Source organism: Dermochelys coriacea, chromosome 6 (assembly GCF_009764565.3).
Source record: "Dermochelys coriacea isolate rDerCor1 chromosome 6, rDerCor1.pri.v4, whole genome shotgun sequence".
NCBI lineage: Eukaryota > Metazoa > Chordata > Testudines > Dermochelyidae > Dermochelys > Dermochelys coriacea.
Genome location: NC_050073.1, coordinates 47165857 through 47192960, shown reverse-complemented (window position 1 = coordinate 47192960; position 27104 = coordinate 47165857). Strand labels below are relative to the sequence as shown.

Below are 27104 nucleotides of genomic sequence, written 5' to 3'. Positions count from 1 at the left end.
TGCCCCTCTGTCACCCCCCCAAGCTTCTACCTCCGCTGCCAAACCATCTGCCATTGCCCCCGCTGGGGCACCAGCAGCGACGGGCACCAGGGTGACCTCCACTGCTGCCACGTCTATCACACCCTCAGATTTGGAGGGAGTCCCTCCAGCTGGCGGGAAGGGCCAGGGGAAGAAGAAGGGGAAGGGCCCCGCTAAAAAGACCAGGCCCTCCATGGCAGGGCCTGCCCCCAATGCCCCGGCCCCATCTCCAGCTGGGGTGCCCCTCCCCGCTGTTCCCTCCACCAGCTCTGCAGGTGTCCCTCCCCTGGCCCCCAGAGCATACACCCAGGTGGCAGCAGCCCCCGCGCCTGCCGCTACATCATTTCTCCAGCCCACCGCCTCTGCTACCATCTGTAGCGGCCGGGGCCCCTTTCCTACCATGACCAGGAAGCACGGCGTCCGTTGCCTCCTGGTGCCTGCCTCACCCCACGTGGAGACCTATGTGTGGGCATTGGCAAGGGTGGTGGGGCCCACGGCAATTGTGGCGGCCTCCAAAATGTATGGCAAGGTCGTCTTCTTCCTAGCATCGGAGGCCGCCGCCCAGGAGGCGGTGGAGAAGGGTCTGGCGGTGGGGGGTATATTCGTCCCCTTAGAGCCGCTAGAGGACCTGGGCGTCCGCCTGGTCCTGACCTCCGTCCCTCCCTTTCTGCCCAATGCCGCCCTGTTACCCGCCCTTTCTACCTTGGGAAAGCCCATCTCTGTCATCAGCCCTCTCCCGTTGGGCTGCAAAGACCCCGCCCTCCGTCACGTCCTCTCGTTCCGCCGGCAAGTGCAGCTTCAACTGCTGCCGGCGGCGCGCGACGGAGAGGCACTGGAGGGGTCCTTCCTAGTCCCCTACCAGGGGGCCCGTTACCCGGTGCATTATTCCACGGGGGAGGCCCGGTGCTACCTCTGCTGGGTGATGGGGCACGTCCGGAGGGACTGCCCCCTGGCCCGGGAAGAAGGGGCATCCAGGACCCCCGAGCCCCGGCAGGGCACCGGCCCCATCATCGCCAATGCCCCTGGCTGCCCGGCGCCCGAAACCACCCCTCCTCCTTCCCAGTCCACCATTGCTCCCGCTCGGGCCCAAGGGGCACCTCCCCCACTATGCCCAGACGAGCGGGAGAACCCCACCCCCGCTGCTTGCAATCTGGTGGGGCCTGTGGAGGAGGGTGCGGCAGGGACACCACCAAGCATGGGAGAGGGCCCGCCCCAAGGGGAATCTTCCCTCCCTTGTGCTGCCCCACCGTTACCCCCTCGAGTCCCTGAGCCATCGCCTCTGCCCCCTGACACAACCCCTGCTAGCCAGCCCCCGGATGATGCCATGGATGGCTGGGCCCTAGTCCAGGGGAAGCGGGGCAAGCGGAAGGCTCGAGCTCTGCTCCTCCCATCTGACGCGGAGGCCCCCCGGAAGACCAGGAAGGGGGGCACCGATGCCGAGCCTTCCGCTCTACCCACGGGTGTGTTCCACCCACCAGAGCCGGCTGGGGAAGACGTGGCAGCACTGGAAGGCGGTATCTCCCCTCCACGGGAGTCCCTCCCCTCCAAGACCCCCGAGGCACCATCTGAAACCCCAGTGTGCCCCGAAGTAACCGTCGCGTCAGGTGCCGGCGGGGAGAATCCCGGGGTAGCGGAAAACAATTTCCCATCTATATATGAGGAGATCGAGGCCCTGGGTCTGACCCCGGTCACCCAGGGGGAGGACGATCCTATGCCAGCGGGCCTCGATCTGGGTGACTTCACTCCAGCCCCCCCTTTCCCCATGTACCCTCCCCCTAACCGTTGCTTCTGCTCCCACCTCCGAGGAGCCCCTGGACTCCTCCATCAACCCAGCTGCAGAGGGCACCCCTCTGAGAGCCGCCAAGCTAGTTGAGGCAATGGCCAGTGCCACGCGGCTGGAACCTGAGCCACCAGGGGCATCCCTCGCTGGTGAGGAGCATTCGACCTCCTTGCCGGGAGAGGACCCTACAGAAGAAAGTCCACCTCCTGATGCCGTGGCTGCCAAATCCACCAGAGAGCTTGCGCCCAGCATCAGTGAGAGCCCTCTCCCGACCCAGACTCTCACCTCTACCCCTGCCCCTGCCCTTATCTCGCCCACCTCCCGAAATATCATTGCCACCCCTGGGACTGTCTCCTTTCCCTTTCCAACAGATGACTCCCAGGGAGTGGCCTTTGTGTTTACCCATCCCGACCCGCCAGGGGCTGCTATTCTCCCTCTGCCGCCCCCTATTGCCCCAGCATTCAGGTCAACCCATCAGGAGCCCCGTTGAGGGTCCGCACCCTGTCTGCCCATCTCGCTGGGCCAGGGGGCTGTACCAAGGGCCCCATCGGGGAGCAACCAGACCATAACCCCAGCCCCCCATGCGCTGCGAGAGGAGTTGCGGGAGTTCCTAGAAGACGTCCGTGGCTCCCGCAACAAAGTCCAGCTTACCCTCCAGCGATGGGGGGACTTTAATCAAATCCTCCGGGCCGCAAGGGCCCTCATGGGGGAGGGGAAAAGGACCGGGAGGCAGGGCGCCGCGGCCTACCAGCGGGTCCGCCACTTCCGTGACTCCTTACTCACCTACGGGGTGGGTCACGGACTGCTGCGCGGCCCGCCGGGAGCCACGAGCATCCCTGCCGGCGAGGATCCCCCCCAGCCCTCCTCATGGCACCCTTTACCATCGCAACATTGAACACCCGTGGCTGTAGGATGGGTCTCCGCAGGTCCCAGGTGCTCTCCTTCCTTCGAGAGGGGAGGTACTCTGTGGTTTTCCTGCAGGAGACCCATACGGATCCGACCGCCAAAGACAGCTGGCGGCTGGATTGGGGGGACAGGGTCTACTTTAGTCACCTCACAGTTCATACGGCTGGAGTGGCGACCCTGTTCTCCCCCGACCTACGACCCGAGGTGCTGGGGGTCGCCGAGGTTGTGCCGGGTCGCCTGCTGCACCTCCGGGTCCGCATGGAGGGGCTGGTAGTCAACCTCGTCAACATCTATGCCCCAGCAGCGAGCCCGGAGCGGCTGCAATTCTATCAGCAGGCATCCGCCTTCCTCGGCACCTTGGATCCTCAGGAGTGCCTGGTCCTGGGAGGGGAATTTAACATCACCCTTGAGGAGCGGGACCGCTCGGGGACCGAGCAGAGCCCGGCCGCCGTCGCCGTCCTCCAGGAGATAGTTGAACACCACTCCCTGGTGGACGTCTGGTGCGACCACCACCCGGATAACACTTCCACGTTCACCTTTGTCCGGGTGGAGGCCCATCGGTCGCGCCACTCCCGGTTGGACTGCATTTATTTATCACGCTTTCATCTTTCACGAGCCCACTCCTCCAGTATCCGGCCGGCCCCATTTTCTGACCATCACATAGCCACCGTGACAGCCTCCCTCTGCGCAGAGAGGCCGGGGCCGGCCTATTGGCATTTTAACAACAGCTTGCTGGAGGATGCGGGCTTCGTGGCATCCTTCCGGGAGTTCTGGCTGGCCTGGCGAGGGCAGCGGCGTGTCTTTCCCTCGGCATGGCGGTGGTGGGACTTAGGGAAGGTGCGCGCCCGGCTCTTCTGCCGTGACTACACCCGGGGCACCAGCCGACGGAGGGATGCAGCGATAGAGCAGTTGGAACGGGAGGTCTTATTGCTGGAGAGGCGTCTGGCCGCCAGCCCCGAGGATCCACCCCTCTGCGGAGCGTGCCGGGAGAAGCGGGAGGAGCTCCGGACCCTCGAGGACCATAGGGCCCCGGGTGCCTTTGTTCGATCCCGCATCCGTCTCCTTAGGGAGATGGATTGCTGCTCCCGATTCTTCTACGCCCTGAAAAAAAAAGAGGGGGGCTAAGAAACATATCATCTGCCTACTGGCAGAAGATGGCACCCCCCTCACGGATCCGGTGGAGATGTGCGAGAGGGCGAGAGCCTTCTACGCAAGCCTTTTCTCCCCGGATCCGACCAATCCTAACGCTTGCAGAGTGCTTTGGGAGGAGCTCCCGACGGTCAGCATGGGCGACCGAGACCGGCTAGAGCTGCCTCTCACTCTGGCCGAGTTCTCGGAAGCCCTCCGTTGCATGCCCACCAATAAGTCTCCGGGCATGGACGGGCTGACCGTGGAGTTCTACCGCGTGTTCTGGGACGTCCTGGGCCCAGACCTAGTCACCGTCTGAGCCGAGTCTTTGCAGAGCGGGGTCCTCCCTCTTTCGTGCAGGCGAGCCGTGCTGGCCTTATTGCCGAAGAAGGGGGACCTCCGCGATTTACGAAATTGGTGTCCCGTCTCGCTCCTCAGCACGGACTACAAAATCGTGGCAAAAGCCATCTCCCTGAGGCTAGGGTCCGTGCTGGCGGACGTGGTCCACCCAGACGAGACCTACACTGTCCCGGGCCGCAGCATCTTCGACAACCTATATCTGGTCCGGGACCTATTGGAACTTGGGTGTAGGGATGGTCTGTCGTTCACCCTCCTGTCCTTAGATCAGGAGAAGGTGTTCGACAGGGTGGATCACGGGTATCTCCTGAGCACTCTGCAGGCGTTTGGATTCGGACCCAGGTTTGTGAATTTTCTCCGGGTGCTGTACGCTTCCGCAGAGTGTCTGGTAAGGCTCAACTGGACCCTGACCGAACCGGTCAGCTTCGGGCGAGGAGTACAGCAGGGTTGCCCCCTCTCAGGCCAGCTGTACGCTCTGGCGATCGAGCCCTTCCTCTGTCTCCTCCGAAGAAGGTTGACAGGGTTGGTGCTGAGGGAGCCGGAGCTGCGGCTGGTCCTGTCGGCGTACGCTGATGACGTGCTCCTCGTGGTCCAGGACCCGGGCGACTTGGTGCGGGTGGAGGCTTGCCAGGCCATCTATTCTGCAGCCTCCTCTGCGCGGGTCAACTGGGTCAAGAGCTCAGGCTTGGTGGTAGGGGACTGGCGGCAGGCGAGCTCCCTCCCACCCGCGCTTCAGGCCATCCGGTGGAGCACGGGTCCGCTGCTCTATCTGGGCGTTTACCTTTCTGCCACGCATCCCTCTCCGCCGGAGAACTGGCAGAATTTAGAGGGCGGGGTGATAGAGCGGCTCCGGAAATGGACAGGACTGCTCCGGTGCCTCTCCCTTCGAGGGAGAGCGTTAGTGCTTAATCAACTAGTCCTGTCCATGCTCTGGTACCGGCTCGACACCCTGGTCCCGGCCCCGGCTTTCCTGACCAACCTGCGGACATCGATTCTGGAGTTCTTTTGGTCAGGACTGCACTCGGTCCCTGCAGGGGTTCTCTATCTACCTGTGGAGGAGGGAGGGCAGGGCCTCAAATGTCTGCTTACTCAGGTCCATGTCTTCCGCCTCCAGACCCTGCAGAGGCTCCTTTATGGTGCAGGTAGTCCGGCGTGGAGCATACTGGCACACGCCTTCCTGCGCCGCTTCCGAGGGCTCCGATACGACCGGCAGCTCCTTTATCTCCATCCGAGAGGTCTTCCGCGAGACCTCTCCGGGCTGCCGTTCTTCTACCAGGACCTCCTCCGGACCTGGAAACTCTTTACAACGAGCAGGTCCGTGGCGGCCACCGAGGGGGCAGATCTCCTCGCGGAGCCCCTGCTACACAACCCCCAGCTCCGTTTGCAGGTGGCGGAGTCCCGCTCGGTGCGCCAGAGTTTGGTCCTGACAGAGGTCACAAGAGTCGGAGACCTCCTGGACTATGACCGGGGAGACTGGCTGGATCCCCTAACCTTCGCTCAGCGCATGGGGCTTTCCAGACCTTGTACTCCCCGGCGCATACTTCAGGAGGTGAAGGCCGCTTTGCCGCCCGCTGCTCGGGTTTATCTTGACCGGGTCCTGCACGAGGGCACGCCCCGCCCACCCACTACCCCAGGCCCGCCGGACCTTTTAATTGGACCCCTGCCCGTGGACCCAACCGATCCCTTCACCCCTTCACTAGAAGCCGGCTGCACGAGATGCAGCCAGTCTGCTTTCAAAAAGGGGCGCCAAGAAAACATCTCTACACGCTCGTGCTCCACACCCTTCACGCCCGCACCCTCGTGTCCCGCCCTGATACAAAATGGCGAGACCTCCTGCCACCTTCGGAGGGTGAAGAGCCCCGGTGGGCCAGCCTATATTCCACCTTAGTCCCAAAGCCCGCCGGGGATGTCAGTTGGCGGCTCCTTCATGGAGCCGTGAGCACGGGCGTGTACTTGGCGCGGTTCACCACAATCCCAGACACCTGCCCCTTTTGCGGCGTGAGGGATACCCTGGCACATGTCTACCTGGAGTGTGCCAGGCTGCAGCCCCTATTCCGGCTCCTCACCAATATTTTATTACGTTTTTGGTTGCACTTCTCCCCTCAACTTCTCATTTATGCACTCCCTATCCGTGGCCCCACAAAGTCACGGGATCTCCTGGTCAGCCTCCTCCTGGCCCTAGCTAAAATGGCCATCTACAAAACCAGAGTGAGGAGGTTGGCCGATGGAGTCTCCTGTGACTGTGGGGCCTATTTCCGATCCTCGGTCCGTTCACGTATCCGGGCAGAGTTCCTCTGGGCGGCGTCCTCTGACTCCCTTGACGCCTTTGAGGAGCAGTGGGCGCTGTCCGGGGTTCTCTGCTCAGTGTCCCCGTCCGGTTCCCTTCATTTGACCCTTTGACCGCACTCCTATCCCTGTTATTTTATTAGTTATTAGTTATTTATTAGTGTCCCCCGGAATTTTTTGGGCATCTAGGTCCTGTGGATCCCCCTTTTAGGCTGGGGGAGATCCTTTAGCAGTGGACGGGCTACTTTTCTATAGCCATCTGGCCTTACCCCGTTACACTTTCTAGCAGTGAGGTGCCCAGAACGAATGCAGTATCCAATGCATGGTCACACCAGTGCCATGTGGAGAGGGATTATTTTCAGCTCCAAGAATGATACATCTGTGTTTAAATAGCCCTCGATAGCCACTGACTTTTGTGATGACTTTTGTTGTGTGGTTGCATTGAAAACTCATGTTTAATTTGCTGCCCATATTTGCCTCCCAGAACCTCTCTCAGTTACTCCATCTGCTGGGTTGCAGGTGGGTGTTCTCCTCTGTTCTCAGAAGGCAGAGTGTGAAAGTCCTAGGCAGCCTAGAGCTATTGCTTCAGATGCTTTCAGAGTTGTCTCAATCTGTCATTCCTTCAATATAAATAAATTGCAGTTGTTTGTGGATATTCTTCTGGTTGAGTCCTTAAAAATCAAGGCTCTGTTGGCTCTGGGTGGGCATAAAAGGTCTGATGGTACTTTTCAGAGAGACTCTACTTGTGTCTGGTCAAAGTTCCCCCTACTCCCAACTAGTGTGGCCATCACACGGGTGGTGCATCTATATAGCTTGAAAAAGTGCTGTGGGAGAAAATGTTATCGTCTGAAAAGCTTGACAGTGACTGCCATGGTATATGACAGAACAAGGGACATTGCATTGACAGCAAGTTGCTCCCTTAGTCTTAGAAGTAGGATAAGAGCTATTGATGCCTGTGCTTGACTCAGAGAGAAAGTCCTCCTCCTATAGTTTATCAAGACAGGTTTTTCCTTCTTCTGGTCCACTGTAGCCAACTAATGCTATGCACAGCATGTGAAAGCCGTAATTACTTAAGAATCCCCAAAGGTGTGAAGCTAGAATCACAGGACAATAGGAATCACTTATTTTAGAGAGAGGACCTGATCCTCAGCAGCTGGCAGGTTCAGGCTCATCGTGCTTCAGAATGAGAGTTTGACTTAAAACCAGATCTCCAACAGAGGTCAGTCGCTAAAGAGAATTATAAATAGAACCAGGCGCAGATGGCTGGACATTTTACTGGATTGCATGGCACAGGGTTAGGTATAAATGACATCTACTTTCACAAAGTAGTCCACTATTTTTTTAAAAACTTTTGAGAAATAGCTGCACAGACAACTGGTGGGGTTGGGTATATCCTGAAAGGATCTGAGAATGTTGAAAGGCTTTAAAAAAATATCTCAGACAAAGAAGACCATCCTAAAATTCAATTGCATGTGCTGTACAATCTGAGGGAGATGAGAAGCAATCAGGTTCATGCATCTGACAGGGAGCCATCCAGATAATGAAAGGAAAGAATTATATGGTGCTAGGATTTCTTTCAGGATCATCAGTGGAGATTTCATTGCAAAAAGTAAAGGAGTACTTGTGGCACCTTAGAGACTAACAAATTTATTTGAGCATAAGTTTTCGTGAGCTACAGCTCACTTCATCGGATGCATTGCAAAAAGTGGCCATGAGGTGAAAAGGATAAGGGCCCAATGGAGCAGTTTAAAATACAGTAGGGGATAAGGATAAAAAGGAAGAGAAGCTGAAAGGAACAAAACAACAGAGAAACTCAAAAGGATAAAGGATGCTATCAGGGTAACTTTATTACGACTGCCAGTCCAGATATTCTAGAGAACAATGCAGGACTCAGCTACAATAGTACAATCTGATGATATAAAATCTGATGAGTTTGATGAGAACAAAAACTAACATACAAATGATCTAAGGAAAAAACAAAATGATTGACTAATTCTGCAGTTATAGTGGCAAAGTGTAGGCAAAGGACAGAAGTGAGATGTTTGAAAGACTGTTGTGTCAGAAGGGAACAGACACACAGCGGGTAAAAATATAGGTAACAAAAGGAATGTCTTTATTAATAATACTCAGCCATAATATGATGAAAGCACTGTAGAGATATTAGCTAATCCTTACACCATTTCTGTGTGGTATGTAGTTTTATTATCCTCATCTGGGGGATGTATAAAGCAAAGTAACTTACCAAGACCCCACCATGAGTCTGTGGTCAAGCTACGATTAGAACTCAGGGCTTCCAAACCTGTGCTCATTTCTCTTGGCCCCAATGTCTTTATTAAATTAGCCCATGCACAAGTGCAATCTAGCTCATAATTTTGATGTTGTGTGTTGTACCAAGATAATGGAACTGAACTGTTAAAGAGAACCTTGAGATGGACAAAGCTAAGAAGGTCACCAGACTGGAAACCAATATAATGAACAGGACTCGAAACTGAAGATCATCATGTAGGATATCAAGCAAGAAAGATACCCTGAGTCTGTGATATTCTCCTAGAAAAAGTTATTGTAGCTGGACAAAGATTCTGTCAGAGTGTATCCCAAAGATTGGGAAACTCAATTTAAACTGGTTGAAAAATAGTGTAGAGCTGATATTGGCTATTGGTTAGGACTACCAGAGATGCAGAAAGCCCTATAGGGAGAGGAAGACTAATTCTGAGTGTGTTTCACAGATATTTATAGTGCTTCCCTCCCTTTTTTTTTAAATGTATGGCAGTTGACAAGTCTGTTATGACTTTATATTTAGAGAGGAAAATTAGGAGCATAATGGAATAAATTAGCATTTCAAGAAAGGTATGAAGAGTGACTGAAAATAGAGAGAGCACATCTGGGCAGACAAATTATGTTTAGAAATTTCAAAATACCTAGAAAAAATGCTTAAACAGTATGATTAATATAACCCCCTCTGCTCTCTTTCCTTTACATATGTAAAGCTATCAACTAGGAACCATAATGGTATAAAATATTTTTTTGCTCAATTTTTAGGGTTACCATTTGGAGTGTTCTGGATAAGGATATGTCCAAGTCTAAACTCTGAACCCACCAAGTTTGGGAGTGTTTGGGTTTGGGGTCTTTTCTAGTTACTAAATGTCCAACGGTTTTCTTTCCCAAGGCTCACGGATAGTGGCACTGAGACACATTGCCAAATGATTGCTTGAAGTGTGTAATATTTCTCAAAATGGTCAGAAATTCTCTGGACCCTTGATGCTTGTGAGTGGTGCAACATTCAGACCTGGTCTTGCAAACCTTACTCACATAAATAGTCCTTTTTTATGTGAGTAGTTGCATAGACTTCAGTGAGTCTACTCGCATGTGTCATGAGTAAGGATTACAGGATTGGACCCTGAGAGAGCTTTGCCATTGGCATCAATAGGAACAGGATTTGGCCATCAGTTAATAAATAATAATATTCTTTACACTTCTAGTTAATGAAATAGTAACATAGTAAAAGAAAAATTCATAATCCTATGAAAGAAGCGTGAAATAGGAAAGATCTGTCTGGCACCCATCTGAATTGAGATTACCATCTTCTGTGGGCCACAATTGCTCTTATAAAACAAGATATCAGGTACCACTGAAACAGGTAAAGCCCTAATCCTGCAGGGCTACACCTGCATGGAGCCCAATTGACTTCAATGGTGCATCTGTTCTCAGCAAATTGTAGAATAGGGCCATTCTTCCTTGGTGTGATTAAGCTACCCAGCCAACCAGTGTACAAAGGGTGCTGTGACCTGCACATTTACTATCTGCAATAATTATATTTATTGGGATTTTTCAGTATATCCCAATATAGAAAATACTGTGGCAATGGTAAATATTGCATTATGGTAAATGACAAGGTCCATTTTTAACAGTTGTTGTTGGGCCCCACAAAACACAGCTGTACATGCTTTTAGATGTGAGTGAGAAATATTAAAGAGTACATTAAAGCTGAAACAAGAATTTTAAAGAATTTCAAAACTGGGGTTTCCAGGTTCTAAGTTATATCTTGTATTTCTCTGTTGACCAACAGGGTACTTCATTCAAAACTCCTATTGAGAAGAAGGGAGCTTCAAATAGAGACAGTTTTAGCAAATTAAGGCCCCAGTCCTGCAAACACTCAGGCATGTGCTTACCTTAGCACACATGATTAATCCCATTGAACTGAATGGTACCACTCATGTGCTGAAAGTTAAGCATATGCATAAGTGTTTGTAGGATCAGGATCTAAGTGAATTTTTGAAAGAACTTGCATGTCCCTGGTCTTGTAATTTTGACTCCTGTGCCCATTTTTAAGCTATTTTTTAAAATGTTCTACATAAAATATCTTCCTAACACAGTCCTGTTTTTGTAATAAAGTGGATTTTTTTGAAATATCTGAACTGTCAGTGGTGATGTGTAGGACTCCAGGTGCTCCCGCTCATGGTATTGTGGAAGGAGATGACTTTAAATACGGGGCCCAGGTTTACTTCAAGTGCAACGCAGGTTACAACTTAAAAGGCAGCCGTGTTGCCTACTGTCAGCTTGATGGGAGTTGGTCAACACATCATCATGAATGTGGTAAGGTTGCTTTAAGTTTTGATTCTTATCATGCCTAACCCGTTGTATTGTCATTAAAACAAACTATTGGGATTTAAATATTGTAATGTCCAAATCTCACTTGGAACTGGGCACATCCATGACTTAACACAATGTTCTTTCATCTCTGTATTTTTAAGACACCGTAGTGGATATTAATTTACTGTCTTGGTGCCCAAGCCTGCAATCCTTACTCAAGCAAAGTTCCCATTGTTTCATCTATGCCTAAACAAAGACTGCTGGGCTTGGACCATGATTGCATAATTTCTAGAACCTGAAATACAAAAGAGGACCATGTGTCTTGTGCATTAATTAATTGCTATTTCCAGCACTACTGTGTTTCTTCTGAAGAGGTTTGTTGCACTCTGTGGCAGTGATTAAGTGGCTCATTGTGGGGAGAATAGAGTAACATAGCAATAGGACAGTCATGCTAGAAAAAGAAGAATACTTTTGGTTAATGTTGCCTTGATAGTATGAAGACAAACCTTAGATCTGCCATTGAAGATTCAAATCTTTCCTTTCCACACCCCCTAGCCAAACAGTGTCATGTATATATTTCTTCTTCCAGATTCCAGAATCCTTTGCACTGGTTGGAGTAGGGCTTTCCAAAAGATGCTGAGGCAAACAATGCAAAATATTCTGGGGAATATGTGGGAACTCCTTTATAAGAGCTCTTGGAGATCAGGAAGAACAATTAAGGACATCCTTTGGGATGGATAGGAATTCTCCAACTGAAATAAATGTTTTGGAGTTTGGTCTATGAGTAACTTCAGTGTCCCTAACATTATGACGACATTGGCTACACCTCTTTAGTCTATAACTTGGTCTGCCCCAGCCTTGTCTCTTATTGAAGCTATCTATGTTGTAAGAAGTATGCTCTTCCCAACTGGCTTCTCCTTCTGTTTATCCATCAGATAAGTCATAGCCCTATACTTAATTTATGTCACAGTCTGACACCGTAGAAATGATAGTGCTGTCACAAAGTCAGCAATATGCAGGGTCAGATAGGAGAAGAAGGCCCTTTTCAAGTGGAGGCAGTTAGCTTACTTGGTTCAGAGAAGTTCAGGTACTTCTGAAATACAAAAAGAAAAGGAGTACTTGTGGCACCTTAGAGACTAACAAATTTATTTGAGCATAAGCTTTCGTGAGCTACAGCTTACTTCATCGGATGCATTTGGTGGAAAATACAGAGGGGAGATTTAGATAAACACAGAGAACATGAAACAATGGGTTTTATCATACACACTCTACTAACTACTCAGTGCAACCAGGCTGGATGCTACTATGGAAAATAGTTTACAAAAAAAGGCTCCTGATTTCTCAACAAGGATAGACTGATGTGATGTGGTTTCTGCCTGTCTTACCCTACTTTCCTATAGGGATGACAGACCAGATGGCAGCCTGCTCAGTGCCTGTAGGCAGGTCAAATATTTGTAGGGTAACTATAGACAGGCACATCAGGTATCTTAATTCCCCATCTCCATTTTTGTGAGGTCACATGGTGATGGGAGTGGTATTGTGAGACATGACCACTAGCAATGTACCAGCCACAAGGTCTTGTGAAGGAATGAAATTAATCTGTGATATGTGATCAGGAGTAAAGCAAGAGGGAGAATGATGGAACTAAACTAAAAGCAGGCATAGAGCTTCCTTCCTCTCCCTCTCCTGTATGTGAGAGAGCTCAGCTCCACCCCTTCCTGCGTCTTCAATATGGTTTGCACTTACACATGTGCCTAACTTTAAGCAGGTGATCAAGTCCATCTCTATTCAGCACGACACTCAGACATATGCTTAACTTTGGTCACATGTTTAAGTCCCAATTAAGTTAATGTTAAAAGAACATACTTAAGCACTGTGCAGAATAGGGATGGATTTAAAATAATATGGTTAAGGCTAGTCACATGGTTAAGTGCTTTGGCAGGACGTATCTGGCAAAACGAAGACTTATGCCCAGTTCAGGAAAACAGATGGGAGTTGCATTGACCCCATCTATGATGCAAAAAATACACATTAATTTCAGCCTCAGGAGAAAAGCAGCGGGGGGAAAATCAATGATTACCAATGGACAATATTAATGGAAAATATTCTTTCTATTTCAGAGCTTCTAAATTGGTAACACAAACAGCAGAAAGCTGAAAAAAATAAAGAGTAGGGAAAAATATCACTTTAAGGAACATTATCAACTAGTTGTAAGCCACAAAAAAGCAGTAAAGAGTAGGAGGAAAAACAAAACAAGTAAGGGGAAAAGAAAAATGGGGAGGGGATTGAGGAAGAAAAGCTTTTTTTTTGTAGACAGAACCTCATGTGACTAAGAAAGTTTTCATGTTTGCTCTTTATTTCAGAGAAAATCAGTGTTCTTTATATTTCAGTATTTTCCTGCATTGTTAAGATCTCTGTTGTGCTTAAAAAAAAGAAAAAGAAAAGAAACTGAATATAAACAAAAGTGAACCTAAGTAATCTAGTTTCATTATCCAAACCTAGTGAAATGCAGAAAGTAAATAAAACAGGAAAAATGTTGCAATAAGACCCTGATCCTGCAAAGTTTTATGTATATGCGTAATTTTATGCACCATAAGTAGTCCCGTAGAAGCCAATGGAACAATTCACGGTGTGTAAAGTTAAGCTTATGCCTAACATTTTATAGGACTGAGGCCTAAATTAGATTTTTAAAATTATTTTTGATTTAAAGCCTTTCAGCTTTTAAAAACCTATGCTGCTGTTAGCAGTATGGTTATTATTTCTAGGTTAAGACTTCTACATTGACATTGTCCCTTCAATATTTGTTACTGACTAGTCCTGGCATCACATTTAGTTTAAAACATTAATTGTAAATTAAGTATACTTTGCGTAGCACTGTCAGAATGAAATGTCAAATGATCAGGGGCTCACAATTAATTCTCTGTGAAAAATGTTTACTTTTTTTTCTTGTTAGTTCTACAAGAAAAAAACTGCTCAGACCCTGGTGGCCCATTCAATGGCTACAGAAGAGTGGTAGAAGACACTGGGCTAATGATTGGACGCTACGCAAAAATCAGCACAGTCATTGCTTTCTTTTGTAACAACTCATATGTTCTTAGTGGTAATGAGCAGAGGACCTGCCAAGACAATGGAGAGTGGTCAGGGAAACAACCAATCTGCATAAAAGGTAGTTTTCAGTCTTTGCTCCAGCTCATAAAAACTGATATGTTTTACCTGACGTTTGTTTTATATATTATTTTCTGGTTAAACTATCTGTTTTCTAAATACCTTCAATAAAAGTGTGTGTAATGGCTCAATCAGATTGGCACCTGATACTGAAACTGATAGTCTGCCCGCTCTCTCTGGCTGCTGAACTCAGCCAGGGAAGATACTAATGATTACAGAAGTTTCTTCCTTTAAGAAAGGATAGGAATTTATCTCATTTCCCCCCAACACCTTTGTTTTCCCTATCCTCATACTGGAATCAGGTATGGGTAGTGTCAGTGAATCAAAGAAGACCACGGAGGAACAGGAAAATGAAGAAAGGTCTATTCTGTATAAGGAATTATTTGTCTTGCTGTCACAAGGTCCAGTTTTCAATCAGGCTTAGTCAACAGGACTCCTTACAATAGTAAGGGTTTGCAAGATCAGGCTTACAATCTGCAGCCTTTCAAGGCTTGGTTCAGCAATCCATCTGCATTCAGCAAAGCACTTAAGCATGTGTTTAAGTGCTTTGCTGATTCAGGGTCTAATAGACGTGTGATGGGAACCACGACAAGAGGAAGGATGTGTGTTGGGAACTATCTAAACATTTCCTCAAAGAGAGAGAATTTTGTAATACATATTAACAGATTTTTGTTAAGCAAAATGAAATATTATAAGGACAATTATTTATCCTTTTGGGGTTTTGTTCTGTATTTTAAGGCTTAAACACCCTTGCTGCACATTGTGTTAAGTGCTCCAGTGATAGAAAGTACCTTTTCCTCTAACCCTTTTGATTGATGTTAACTTTAACAATTACCCAAGGTTTAACATATGTTATTAATCACAAATGCAACTAAGTATTGTAGAATGCCACAGTGTATGACTTCTCAAACATACAGATGAACCACATCCAACAGGAATCCCTCAGTTTATCCACTTTACTGGCGGGAAAGAGATCTTGGCACAATCAGCTGAATTATTAAGGACCCATCAAATATCTATCTCCTCTCCAAAATAATTATAATATACATAATTTAAAGTCCTGGGATTCCCCCATCTGTTATCTTAGGCAAATTTGAGTCAACTTGTTATGCTCGTTCCAATTAGGCCCCTCTCAGAAGGGTGTACAAGCTGACAAGTTGGCAGCTATCTGTAACATCCTACTATTTTCATGCCAGGTGCCCAATCATCTGGATTATCCATGTATGCCTAGGCAGATGGTGATTATATATTTTAATTCAATTTTAACAAAAGTTCACTCAGATTGCAAATAATCAGCTGTGGTCTTTTAATTACTGCTCTGCAAAAGCACTGGTGGTCATTTCTCTTTCTATGGCTAAAACTATTATACCTGCCTAAGGCAGAAGACACCCAGGTATTATAAGGATGGATGCCTGGCAAATGGGGTTGATAGATAGATAGATAGAGCAACAGAAAAACTATTTTTAGGGGCAAAGAAAAAGTTGGGCTCCTCAGCTAGTCTCTTGTGGTATATCACATTCTTGGTAGACATTGAAAAGAGTTTGAGAGAGAGAGAGAGAGAGAGAGAGAGAGAGAGCTCAATTCTTTTCGGTGTCTATCAGGAATGTAATATACCACAAAAGACTAGCTGAGGAGCCCCGCTTTTGCTTTCTATCTCTCTATCATTTATTTAGGCAGTTTTAACAGGTTTACAAATCCTTGACATGTATATATCCGAGACAAAATAATTATCATTCCAACAGTGAGCATTTGTTTAGAGAAACATACAGTAATTTAATCATCAGATCTCTCTATAACAGGGCCAACAGGGGTGTTACCACATATATTTTAATGCATATAACTATAATTACTTACTGCCTCTTCTCTTCATCCAGTCCATTGTTGCTAGTGACAGGAAAGGTGGACAGGTATCTGAACCATAACATTTGAGCTCTGAACATGGAAAAGGATTGTGCAACATTGTATTTTTTTTAGCCTGCAGAGAGCCAAAGATCTCTGACCTGGTGAGACAGAAAGTACTTCCAATGCAGGTTCAGTCAAGGTGAGATTGTAATGCCTCAATTTTAAGAATGTTTGTCGTTTATTCCCCCTACGAGATGCAGCCAGAATTAGGGTTGTGAGCTTTGTAACAGCCAGCAGGGGTTCCCCAGAGATTCCTTGGGGCTAATGATGGTGTTTTGCAACTTGGGACAGTGGGGTCTTACTGAAGAAACTGGGGGTGAAGGGGGAAGGCATCCTAGGGTGGTCTATTGCAATAGGCACCATCACCCAAAGAGATGCTACATGATGTGGTAGAAAGTTGGGCTTGATAGGGATGGGAAAGCTTAGTCAGAAAAAAAATCAGGGCCTACCCTGAACTTTTGCTCATTTCTCAAAAAGAACCAAAATCTGTCTGGGGATTCTGCTATGTTCAGAGTAATTTTTTTTATAATCATTATTATTTTTTGGTTTTGTGCCCCTCTGCAGTGCTGATCTTGTATGTTTTTAGTGGCAATGCAAACATGACCAATAACTTCGGTCTCTTCCTCCCACCCCCCCCAAAAAAAAGATTTACACTGCTTAACACACATGCCACCAAGAAACATATTTGGCCCTTATCACAATAGTATCTGGGCATCTCACACTCATGAATTGAATTTGTATCCCCATGCAGTAGGGAAGTATTATCCTCATTTGTACAGATGGGGAATTGAGCCAGAGAAAGTGATTTATCTGCTGTTACACAGAAAGCTGGCAGTTGAAGAGGGAACCGAACATGGGCGTCAGAAGTCCTAACCTAGTGCCCTATCAACTGGACCATCCTTCCTATTCAGATGTCTTCTTGTTTAAAGAAAAGAAATGGACTTTACTGCCACTGCTCTCAGCCTTAGTATCTTGGCTTTGAGGGGGTGTCACATGTAATCTGACAGTTTCCACATATATAAGACAATCTATCTCTCTGGGACCATAAGGGATATATGCTATCAAAATCATAACATACCATGAGAAAAATCTATTCCCCAGGCATTTCTGGCTCGACTGGCTGCAACAGGTAGCAGCGATCTCACAGGAAACTCATTTCCTGTCCATTTTTGCAGATTTCAATAGGTTTCCCCACAAGCAATCAGACCTTCATGTACTTCCAAGTGGTTTCTCACAGAGATCATCTAGTTCTCATGAATGAAGGATTTAAAGTGTTAACTTTGTAAAGTTCATAGTACAAATTCAGAATGGTTAATTTCATTTTTAGAGCATATTTAAACATTAAAAATAGGTCCCATACTTCATCAAATCAGTGCAATTCCTAAACTAAAATGTAGTGATTGGTGCAATTATACATTCTCTCTGGTATGGTAATCATCTCTGTTAATAGCTAAATCAAGCTACTTTATCAACATAGTTTAGTCTGAATCTTTTCCCAATACTGCCTATTATAATGCACACTAGAGAAAAAGAAGGAGTCTAAACTCCTCTCCAGTGAAAATTAATTATAGCGACACCCAATTTGAGTATAATTTTTCCATTGAAAAATGCAGCATCACATGTGTTTTGCAAATGGTGATAACATGAACTATTATCCATAAAATATTCCTATGTAACTGGAGATACTCCAGAAAAAGTAAATTAAAAAAAACAAAAACAAAAACAAAAAACCCCATCTATATAAAGGCTGAGCTGCAAATGGGAATTCTGCTAAACTGTGTTGGAGAGTTTTTTGCCTTGTGCTTCCAGCAAATAAGCAAAGCCCTTACGTTTTAAAATGGTGCGTAGTGCAGCTGGTGATAAAGCAATGATCATGATCGTTTTTTGTCATATTATCATTTCCCCATGTTTCTTGTATGGTGAAACAGGGAGACGCCTTTGCATCAACTCTACTCTTCTGCATTCAGCAAACAGAAACTCGAAATATATCCAACCAAGAAGCCAATGCTGCCCTTTGGAGACCTGCCTCCAGGGTACCAGCATTTGCACACTCAGCTTCAGTATGACTGCATTTCTCCCTTCTACCACCGCCTGGGAAGCAGCAGGAGAACCTGTCTGAAGACAGGAAAATGGAGTGGGCGGGCTCCCACATGCATTCCAAGTGAGTTGTTAAGAAGAAAAGAAATACTCATCTTCTGGGGGGTGGGGGTGGGGGCGGGGGCGGCATGTATGCATCTTAGATAATTGGAGATTCCTAACAGTGTAGGCTGCCTGTGCTCCCAAAGACACTGGGAAGATAGATGACTCTTTCTACTCCACAGCGGAACTTCTGTTGATGACACCAAGTGAAGAGTCAAGCTTTCAGTTTTGTAATTTGCCTATGATTTGGAAACCTTTTCCTATTATTCACATTTTCCCACTGTCCCACTTAGAGCAAATTCAATTTTTCACTTGTCTCCGCGCTTTGGCAGATAATTTACAAATACATCAGACCAAAAGCAATAATGTGGAACCAGTGAACTTTTAAGAGGCTATTCCCTTTACTCGATGCTGCTGAGGATGGGCCTATATTGCAAAGTTCAGAACTGGGTACAAATTAGCTCAGAGTTAGGGGCTATGCAAATCTGGAGATTTGGGAGAGCCCATTATTGGCATAGAGCCAGCTGTTCAGATCCAAACAAAAGTTCAGAGGGCTTTGGATCTGGGATTTTGGTTTGGGCTCATCTCAAGTATCTAGAAATATTTTTTTCAGTCTTTAGTTGCATAAAGCCCATTTCTACGAGATGACCCATTTATGTTCGATTCTTGTGGGGTTGCTTAAGATGGGTTTTAGGTGGAATTTTCACATAGCTGTGGTGTCATCCTGATTCTTTCATATCTTTATGTAGTTATATTGTTATAGGGCAGTCTTACAAAATTGTAATGGAAAATTACTAGTTCAGATGCAAAATTTACCTTCCCACCTTTTACAAGGAATTCCAATGGGAATGAAAAAAACTAATAATATTTTATTCACCCTTTAAAAATAAAAATTCTCAAGGTGTTTGTGGGTGAGTAGAATGTTGCAAGGCTGATCTAAGGGTTAATTGGTAAACATTTTCCTGGTGCTAACCAATAAAGTTTAGTACCCTAAGGTGCACCATAGTTGGGAATCAGGAAGTGGAGACATTCAGATTCTTGAGGAAAAAGAATCAACTCATCCTAGGTTCATATTTTTACAGTCTGTGGAAAAACGGAAAACATCACTCTTCAAAAGACTTCATCTATCAGATGGCCCTGGCAAGCAGCCATCTATCGGAAAGCCAATGGGGTAAAGGAGATCAGCCTCCAGAAGGGGGCGTGGATCCTGATCTGCAGTGGGGCCCTGGTGAATGAGCGCACTGTAGTGGTGGCAGCTCACTGTGTCACTGACTTGGGGAAGATCACTGTCCTCAAGACAGCGGAACTCAAAGTGGTCTTGGGGAAATTCTATAGGGATGATGACCGAAATGAGAAGACTATCCAGAACTTACGGGTGAGTAAGGCATTCAGATGGGAGTGGAGAAGTGCTGACAGAGATACCAACCTGGACCACCCCTGTGGTCCATCTTGCATGAAGAGAAAAAAGCCCATTCTTAGGAATATGTATTATATATTTTGCATACTTTTGTTTTGACATTCCTGGAGCCTGAAGTCCCATGTTCATTGACAGAACTTTCATGGTATGGGAGGGGCAGCAGCAGCACTGCAAGCTTCCCTGCACATCATCCCACTAACATCCCTCACTCCTGACAAATAGGGATGAATAGAATTGTTCAGCTGGTCTCTTGGCTGAGATTTCCAAAAAAAAAGGGATGCCAGCCAGTGCTAACCTGTGATTGTGCTTTTGGGGAGGGATACACATGTCCACTGATCCTGGTCTGTGACCATCAACTCATTTTACATTTCAGCCTCAGATCTAAACAACCCCAAACTTTGGGGAAGTTTGGATCTGACTCCAGATCCACAGATAACAGTTCAAGCCCAGGTCTCATCAAAGTAATTTGATGAGTTAATTGATTTTCCAAGCTAACCTGGGCAGACTAATGGTTTCATATCAAAATCAGGAGAAACTCAGCAGTTTTGATTATGTTTGTCTTTTTGATTTTTGAGTTCATTAATATGGTCTCTCCAATAAAATACAGTTACTTTGTTTCTTATTTTATATTCAACTTTCTTCTTCATTTTGGTACCTAACCCCACCTTTGTCTGTCCATCCAGAGTATTTTACTATTCTTGATAGGAAAGTCTTTCCCTATTCTGCTGCCTGGAGTTTTCTTCTGACAACATCTTATTAGCCCAGTAAGGAATAAAGAATTAGGCTCTAAAGTTATATATTGCATAATGCATCAACTCTTTCTTTTGTGGTGAATTATTGGAAGAAACTCAATCAGATATATTTTAGTTCATCTGTAGGACACTGATACATTTCTGCAGACTGAAACTGACATGCAGTCAGACATTGTCCACTAAAGGACGAGGCAAAGTTTTCTCAATAAAAGGTTAAGCTACTTGAAATATATTTCCCTCTTCCCTCCTTCAATTTCATTGCAATTGTAAAATGGGCCAATTTTTGTTGAAAATTGATTGCCTTTCATGATTTCTTTCTTTTTGCTGTCAGTAAAAATTTATTTGAGCCCAAGCAAAAGTTGTCTTTGAAACACCGCATTTGAGTATTTTGCATATTTTTGATTTGAAAGAGCATTTGACTGAGTAGCATAGACAAGGAATCTTTGAGGGGTGCAAAATCAGCTGAGATTAAATGTGAAATTATCATGGAAAAATTGTCACTGATTTCCCACTCTTCTATTGTCCATCATTATTAATCCTGTAAATTTTCCCTCTCTGGTTCCTTCCTAGATTTCTGCCATCCTAGTGCATCCAAACTTTGACCCCATATTGCTTGATTCCGACATGGCCATTGTAAAACTCCTGGACAAAGCCAAAATCAGCAGCCATGTTCAACCCATTTGTCTGGCATCTGCTCATGATTTGGACCTATCCACAGAGGATTTAAAAATAGTGATTACTGGCTGGAAGATACTGGCTGACATTAAGGATCCCAGGTACAAGAATGATACAATCCGCATGGGAGCTGTTCAGAGGGTGGACTCGCTGTTGTGCGAGCAGCAGTATGAGGATAATGGAATCCAGGTCATCATCACGGACAGCATGTTCTGTGCCAGGCAGCACCCCACTGCCTTTTCTAACATCTGCCCTGCTGAGACTGGAGGCATTGCAGCCATAACGTTGCCAGGAAAAGCGTCTCCTGAGCTAAAATGGCACCTGATGGGATTAGTGAGCTGGGGCTATGATAAAACTTGCAGCCTAGAACTCTACACTGGCTATACCAAAGCAATTCCATTCAAGGACTGGATTGAGAAGAACATGAAATAAAAAGCTGTTTCTGGAAATGGCCTTTTATAAGTTTCGTAGTTTCTCTCACAATCTCTACTGCTTTAGGCTTCTCTTCCCACGGACGGCTAAGGCAGATGCCCTGACATATTTCGTCATAGGCTCCGCTGTTCAGTGAGGCCACTTTACTTACAATACAGGCTATCTCTGCGTGACGGGTTTCGACATATCTCAGCCTGCCTGTCTCCCTGGGTGGGAAGGTGGTGCTTGGCTCCTGAATAGGATAACCCATAAGCAGGACAACTGGTAATGGCTGAATTCAGTCTGTGGTTTATAGTCAGCTGGATAAATAGATCCGTGTGCATTTCACAAAGGAGCATAGGTTTGAGAGTAACCTGAAGTAATTACTATGGAGGAGCTTGTTATGGTGTATTCTCTGTATTGCCATAGTACGATGTATTCTTTCCCCCTCCTGAGTACTGTACACATTAAATGAAGGTTTGTTTTTTAACCTATTTACCCATGTCTGATATCAGTTTTATTCAGAGTCCCTATCTCCTTTTTTATGTCCCACTGTCAGTGGGATGAACCTCTCCGCTTAGCGGTTATGCAGTAGGGGAACCCGGTCTCTCCCCCTCCACTCTGTCCCAACCCAAGAGCCCTCTTGAGCATCATAAGGCAGGAGTCCACTACTGGCAGTCTGTCTAATGCCTCCACTGGGCCTCCTCAACAGGGTAGGGATTCTTGGCTCTGTGCCACAGACCTCCCCTGGGAAAGGCCTCCCGGCATTGTCCCTTTGCAGCAGCAAGTGCAGGTCTGTCTCGCTCCCCCTACCATCCTGCAGTGCTGAGAGACTTCCATGTCCCTCCTCCAACTGGGATGAGGCATGCAGGGTTTCCCAAGCCCAGGATTGTTCCTGCATCCTTAACTCTCCAGTGTGGGGTTTGTCCATCACATAACTCCCACCAAGAGGTATTTTCTGCCTGTGGATGCATGTGCATTGCTCTCACTGGGTGCTGTTCATGCACACTGAAAAGCAAAATTGGCACAAATTAGGTTTATGGTGTAAACAATTGACAGCTTTTTTGAATACATCCAGCTCCGTTATTGGTCTACACAGAAACACTATGATTAAACACAGTTGTAAAGTCCTCGTCACGTATTAAAAACCTGAATGATATTTTTCAGAAGCTTTCTCGGGGGTCATATCCAAGACCTAGTAAGGCCTAAGGGAGTGGATCTCTTTAACATGTTCTGATTTGATTTACGATCAGTGAAGCCCTTCATTGAATCCTGCAGAGTTAGAGTGATAGTCATGATAAACTAGCTAGTCTATTTCCAGCTCTGATTTCTAGGATTCCGTGAAAACCTTGGTTAGACAGGGTTAGGACTCAATGGTTTCTCCGCATTTACAGATTTGAAAATTATTAAAATGATGGCAATTACTGCTGGTAGATAGCAATATGCAGTTTATTTTGCTTTCAGTGGCAGAGGGACTCAATGTGTTATCTTTTGGGTAGTGTTATTTTTATTGACAATATGAGTAGACAATGCATTGCCAAAGTTCAAAAGTTTAAGGGATATGGCCACAGCAACTGACTTCTCATGTTGCATTTCTCCGTTCCAGTTCAATTCCCATTCATCCATCTGCCAGCAGACTGTGCTTGGCTGACATGCTGCATGACAAGAAAAAAAAGTCTTAATTAAATTTGAAAAATCAGGTCTATTTCATTCCTCCTGTGGGAGGAACTATTTGCCAGTGACTGTATGGGATTTCCTACTCTTACTGTAGAGGTTAGATGTAATTAGGTGACAGTTTTGTGGAAAGGACAGTCTTGCAGTAGGTCAATGGTAGCATTGTGTGTTTCTTCCTAAGGCTATTAACAAAGAGTGTACTAAGAGTATGACAAAGGAAGATACTTGTATATTGGAACGTGTCCTATCCAGTGAGAGCTCTTTCATGGCTGAAAGAAAAGGGAAGGTGAATCTCTCTATTCTTAATAGTAAGAATCGCTCACTACCAAAGCAGAAATAAAGAAGAGCCAGGCCTGATTTTCCTCTCACTGACACCAGCGTAACACCAATGTAACTGCATTGCCTTCAGCAGTTATTGTGGACTTAAACCAATGTGAGTGAGAGGAGAATCAGAACCCAAATTCCTCCTTTTTCTGGATTTAAACTATGCCCAAATAAAACATCCTCAGTGCTCTGGAGTCTAAGCAGCACAGCAAAATCTCATTATGAGTTAAATCCAGCCTCTACTTCTCCTCTTCTTGCTTTTATACCTATACCTGGGACTAGTAGCATTATGATCCCCAGCCATATCCACTCCTCAGCCACTTATCTTCTCCCTGTCTAGTACCAATCCATCACAGATCAGTCAAGGAAAACTGAAAGGTTGAGCTTTGGCTATATCTGAGTGACCATAACTTGCTGCCCACTGGCTACCCAAGAGTCAGATGGGGAATAGCATACATACCCCATCATACAAGGAGAGAGATTCAGCTGAAGGAATTACAGAAATTAACTTCAAAATGAGTTATATAGCTCCCTGAAGTAAAAATCATTATACCTGTTATATACATCAGAACTCAATTTCCCTTCATTTTGCAAAGTCCCTGAATCTCTTCTGAGAGGGGATGGACATGAAAACTCCAACCCAGGCTGAGAGTTTGTCAGAGTTCAGGTCAAGAATTGTAATCCATTTTGGTCCACGCACATACAGAGTCATAGTCCTACACCCACACAGCTGTGTGTTTATATGTATGCATGTATAATCCCTCATACAGAGACGTGCACACATATACACACATCCTGTTTCTATTCATAGAAATTACAGATGGAAAAGCCCTGATAAGATAGGTCAGCTAGTCCTTCAAATGGCTCAAAGGTCAATGAGGGGCTGTTCCCTTCAGCATTTACCAGTACTTTCCGAGTCTAGTTTTAAATATCTTGAGGGAAGGGGCTACTGTGAGTTCCCACGAGAGACTCTTCCAACAAGACTTCAACTTCTGCTTGACCCTGTAGTTGTGATGTCACAGGAAGTTAGTAGTTGAAATGATCAAGCTGTCACAGCTCTGGTATTCTGGCTTCATGTACAGTCAAAACCAGTGGTGTGGCCTGAGCAAAATGCTAATTAAACACAAAGCTCAGATAATTAACTAACTAACTAACTAAATAAATACATTTGAAAAACAAGCTGGTATCACAACTCCTTTTTTTCACCAGAACCTATTTTTAAAATATTAAACTGGCTCAAACGTCCCACTTTAAGCAGGTGAGAATCTATGCCATCTGCTAAAGGAAGGCTGTGAAATAGCACAACAGGGATAGCAATTCATTTGCACCAGGGGGAAAGTCTATTAATTTTAGAAGCAACATAAAGAGATCCCTATTTAAAGCTAATCTCTACGCTCTCTCTCACACTCCACTGGAGTGACTGGTTCATCTCTCTGTCTTCTGTTCACAAGTCTTTTGGGCAAAATCTGATTGAAAGGTTGGCAAATGCCTTCCATTTTAGAATACCTCTATAAGGAGTGGGTGTTCGTGGTAGAAGATGGTATTGTGCAGAGTGAACATCTGAAGTTAACTATAGGAGCCAAGAAAAGGGAGCCAAATTCATTCGTGATGTAATTTTGTTGATTTCAATAGAATTACCCAGTGATTAATTTGATCCTTGGGCTCCTAAACCTGCATTTAATGGCTATATCTATCTTACGCACCTGAATGTTCACTTGAGACACCTACAAGCATATTTAGTCAGACTAAGTGCTTATATTTGAATACCATGTGAGGCATTGATGTCCAAACTTGTTGCATTTGTGACACTCAAGGCTCTAAATCAGGACCTTGCAGAGTGATTGTTAAGAGGGAAATCTGCATATGAATCTGCATGGATAGTGTGCCCTCTGAGTTTCAATTTTTAAATAGAAGTGTTGGAACCAGTTCCATCCAGGGAAGAAGGGAAAGCAAGATCGGTATCTGGTTGCTCTGCGTGAGCCCATGGGAGCACCTAGCAAGTGATGGCCCCTCTCCTTGATATAGAAAAGGTGGAAAAAGAGGAAAACCTGAGAACCAACCATCATATACAACTCCCTGATTCCCTGCCATACTTGGGGTCAGCTCTAACTTGTGCCAGCTGGCTATGGTCTCCTTGGCAACATACACCAGCTGGCGATAGATGAAGCAAAGCACACTCCATCCCCCTCCCCCTTGCCTTTGCCTCTGTACCGTGGACTGTGGAGTGGGAAGCAAAAGAGTCAGCTATGCTGACTCTATGGATGCTGGGGACTCTTCTACTCTGGGGTGATCTCCAGCAGAGTAGTTGTGGGTGATGTCTGACCCTTTATACTGCCTAATCAGTGCAAAGAGGGAATGAACCAGAGCAGAAAATCTACCCATAGTATTACATTGTGGCTCCTTAATTTTAGTGAAATGCTATGTTGGTCCTTCAGGCTAAAAAGGTTGGACACCCCTGAATTAAGAGGGCAGTGCCAAGATCAGAAGCCAGATTCTCAGCTGATGTTAATTGATGTCGCTCCATAATGAAGCGACTCTGATTGACATCAGTTTAGCATCTGCCACAATATATTATAGGTGGAGCTGGTAGCACTGCCTATAGTTAAGGTTGCCCAGTGCTTTCCATTATAAGAAGCTGTTTTCAGTTGCTTATAACTTTGCCAAAATGTAACTGTTCCAGTTGAAATTTTCTACCACTGGTGTTTGCCTCAGGGTGACTGTTTTGGGAAAGTTTCAGCAAAACTGGTCAGCCATTTTCAAGAATGAGAGTAGGGAAAAATACATTGTTTTGCTTATTTAAAAAAAATTCTTACATCTGTTTGGTTGAGAAGTTCTAGCATCAACATGCTTCAGACCAGGGACTTAAAATTTGGCAGGGAGAGAGGGGGTCACCTTGGTATCATGAATGTGCCTTTTGTTGTCCCCATGTTAATTTGCCCTAAGTTGGCCAAGTGATAAGCCTCTGAAAAAAAAATCTCAGTTTGCATAAGCTCAGTAGAGAATTCCTACAGCATCACTGCTAAGAATTCCAAAGATTCTATCTGCATCAAGCATATGCCAGTCCAGGTCTGAGCAGGACTTTCCTTGCAATAGCTGTCCGCAGTTGCTGCTGAGATGCCAGGCACAGGAACCAAGAATAGGCGGACTGGCTCTCTTGCATTTCCACTGTTCCTCCTGGTGGTGCCCAGGCAACATGGAAGAGAAGGAGTAGGATGCCTGACTGACATGGAGAATGGTGAGGCAGGCAGGAGCAAAAGGTTGGAGGAGATGGATGGGAGCAGAGGAGGAAGGGGACAGGAGCTAGGTTGGAATGGTGGATAGGAGCAGAAGGAGAGGGGAGCAAGAGTTTGGGGAGGGGGAATGGATAAGATTAGACTGGGGCAGAAGCCAAGAGGTGAGGATGAATAGAAGAGGAGAGGGAGGAGAAAAGGGACAGGAGTTGGGGCATGATGTGGCACATGGAAGCAGAGGGGGAGGGATGCAGGAGCTGCGGGTGATGTGGTGTAGCAGGACCAGGGAGGAAGAAACCAGTGAGTGGATAGAAGGAAAGGGGACTGGAGCCAGTAGGACTGGGTAGAAT

The 27104-nt window shown here is 46.1% G+C and overlaps 1 protein-coding gene across 3 annotated transcripts in view; it reads left to right on the top strand.

Annotated features, from left to right (window-relative positions):
- Positions 1-22020, top strand: part of PAMR1 (peptidase domain containing associated with muscle regeneration 1) — a 74469-nt gene extending 52449 nt beyond the window's left edge. For 2 of the 3 annotated variants that reach the window (XM_038406322.2, XM_043515892.1), the window contains exons 7-12: positions 10898-11068; positions 14019-14231; positions 16205-16271; positions 18061-18293; positions 19354-19646; positions 21011-22020. In XM_038406322.2, the coding sequence (XP_038262250.1) occupies positions 10898-11068; positions 14019-14231; positions 16205-16271; positions 18061-18293; positions 19354-19646; positions 21011-21547 (1514 nt within the window). In that variant the 3' untranslated portion in view covers positions 21548-22020. The remainder of the gene's footprint in view (positions 1-10897; positions 11069-14018; positions 14232-16204; positions 16272-18060; positions 18294-19353; positions 19647-21010) is intronic. The other variant, XM_038406323.2, reaches the window with a different exon arrangement.
- The last annotated feature ends 5084 nt before the right edge of the window (positions 22021-27104 follow it).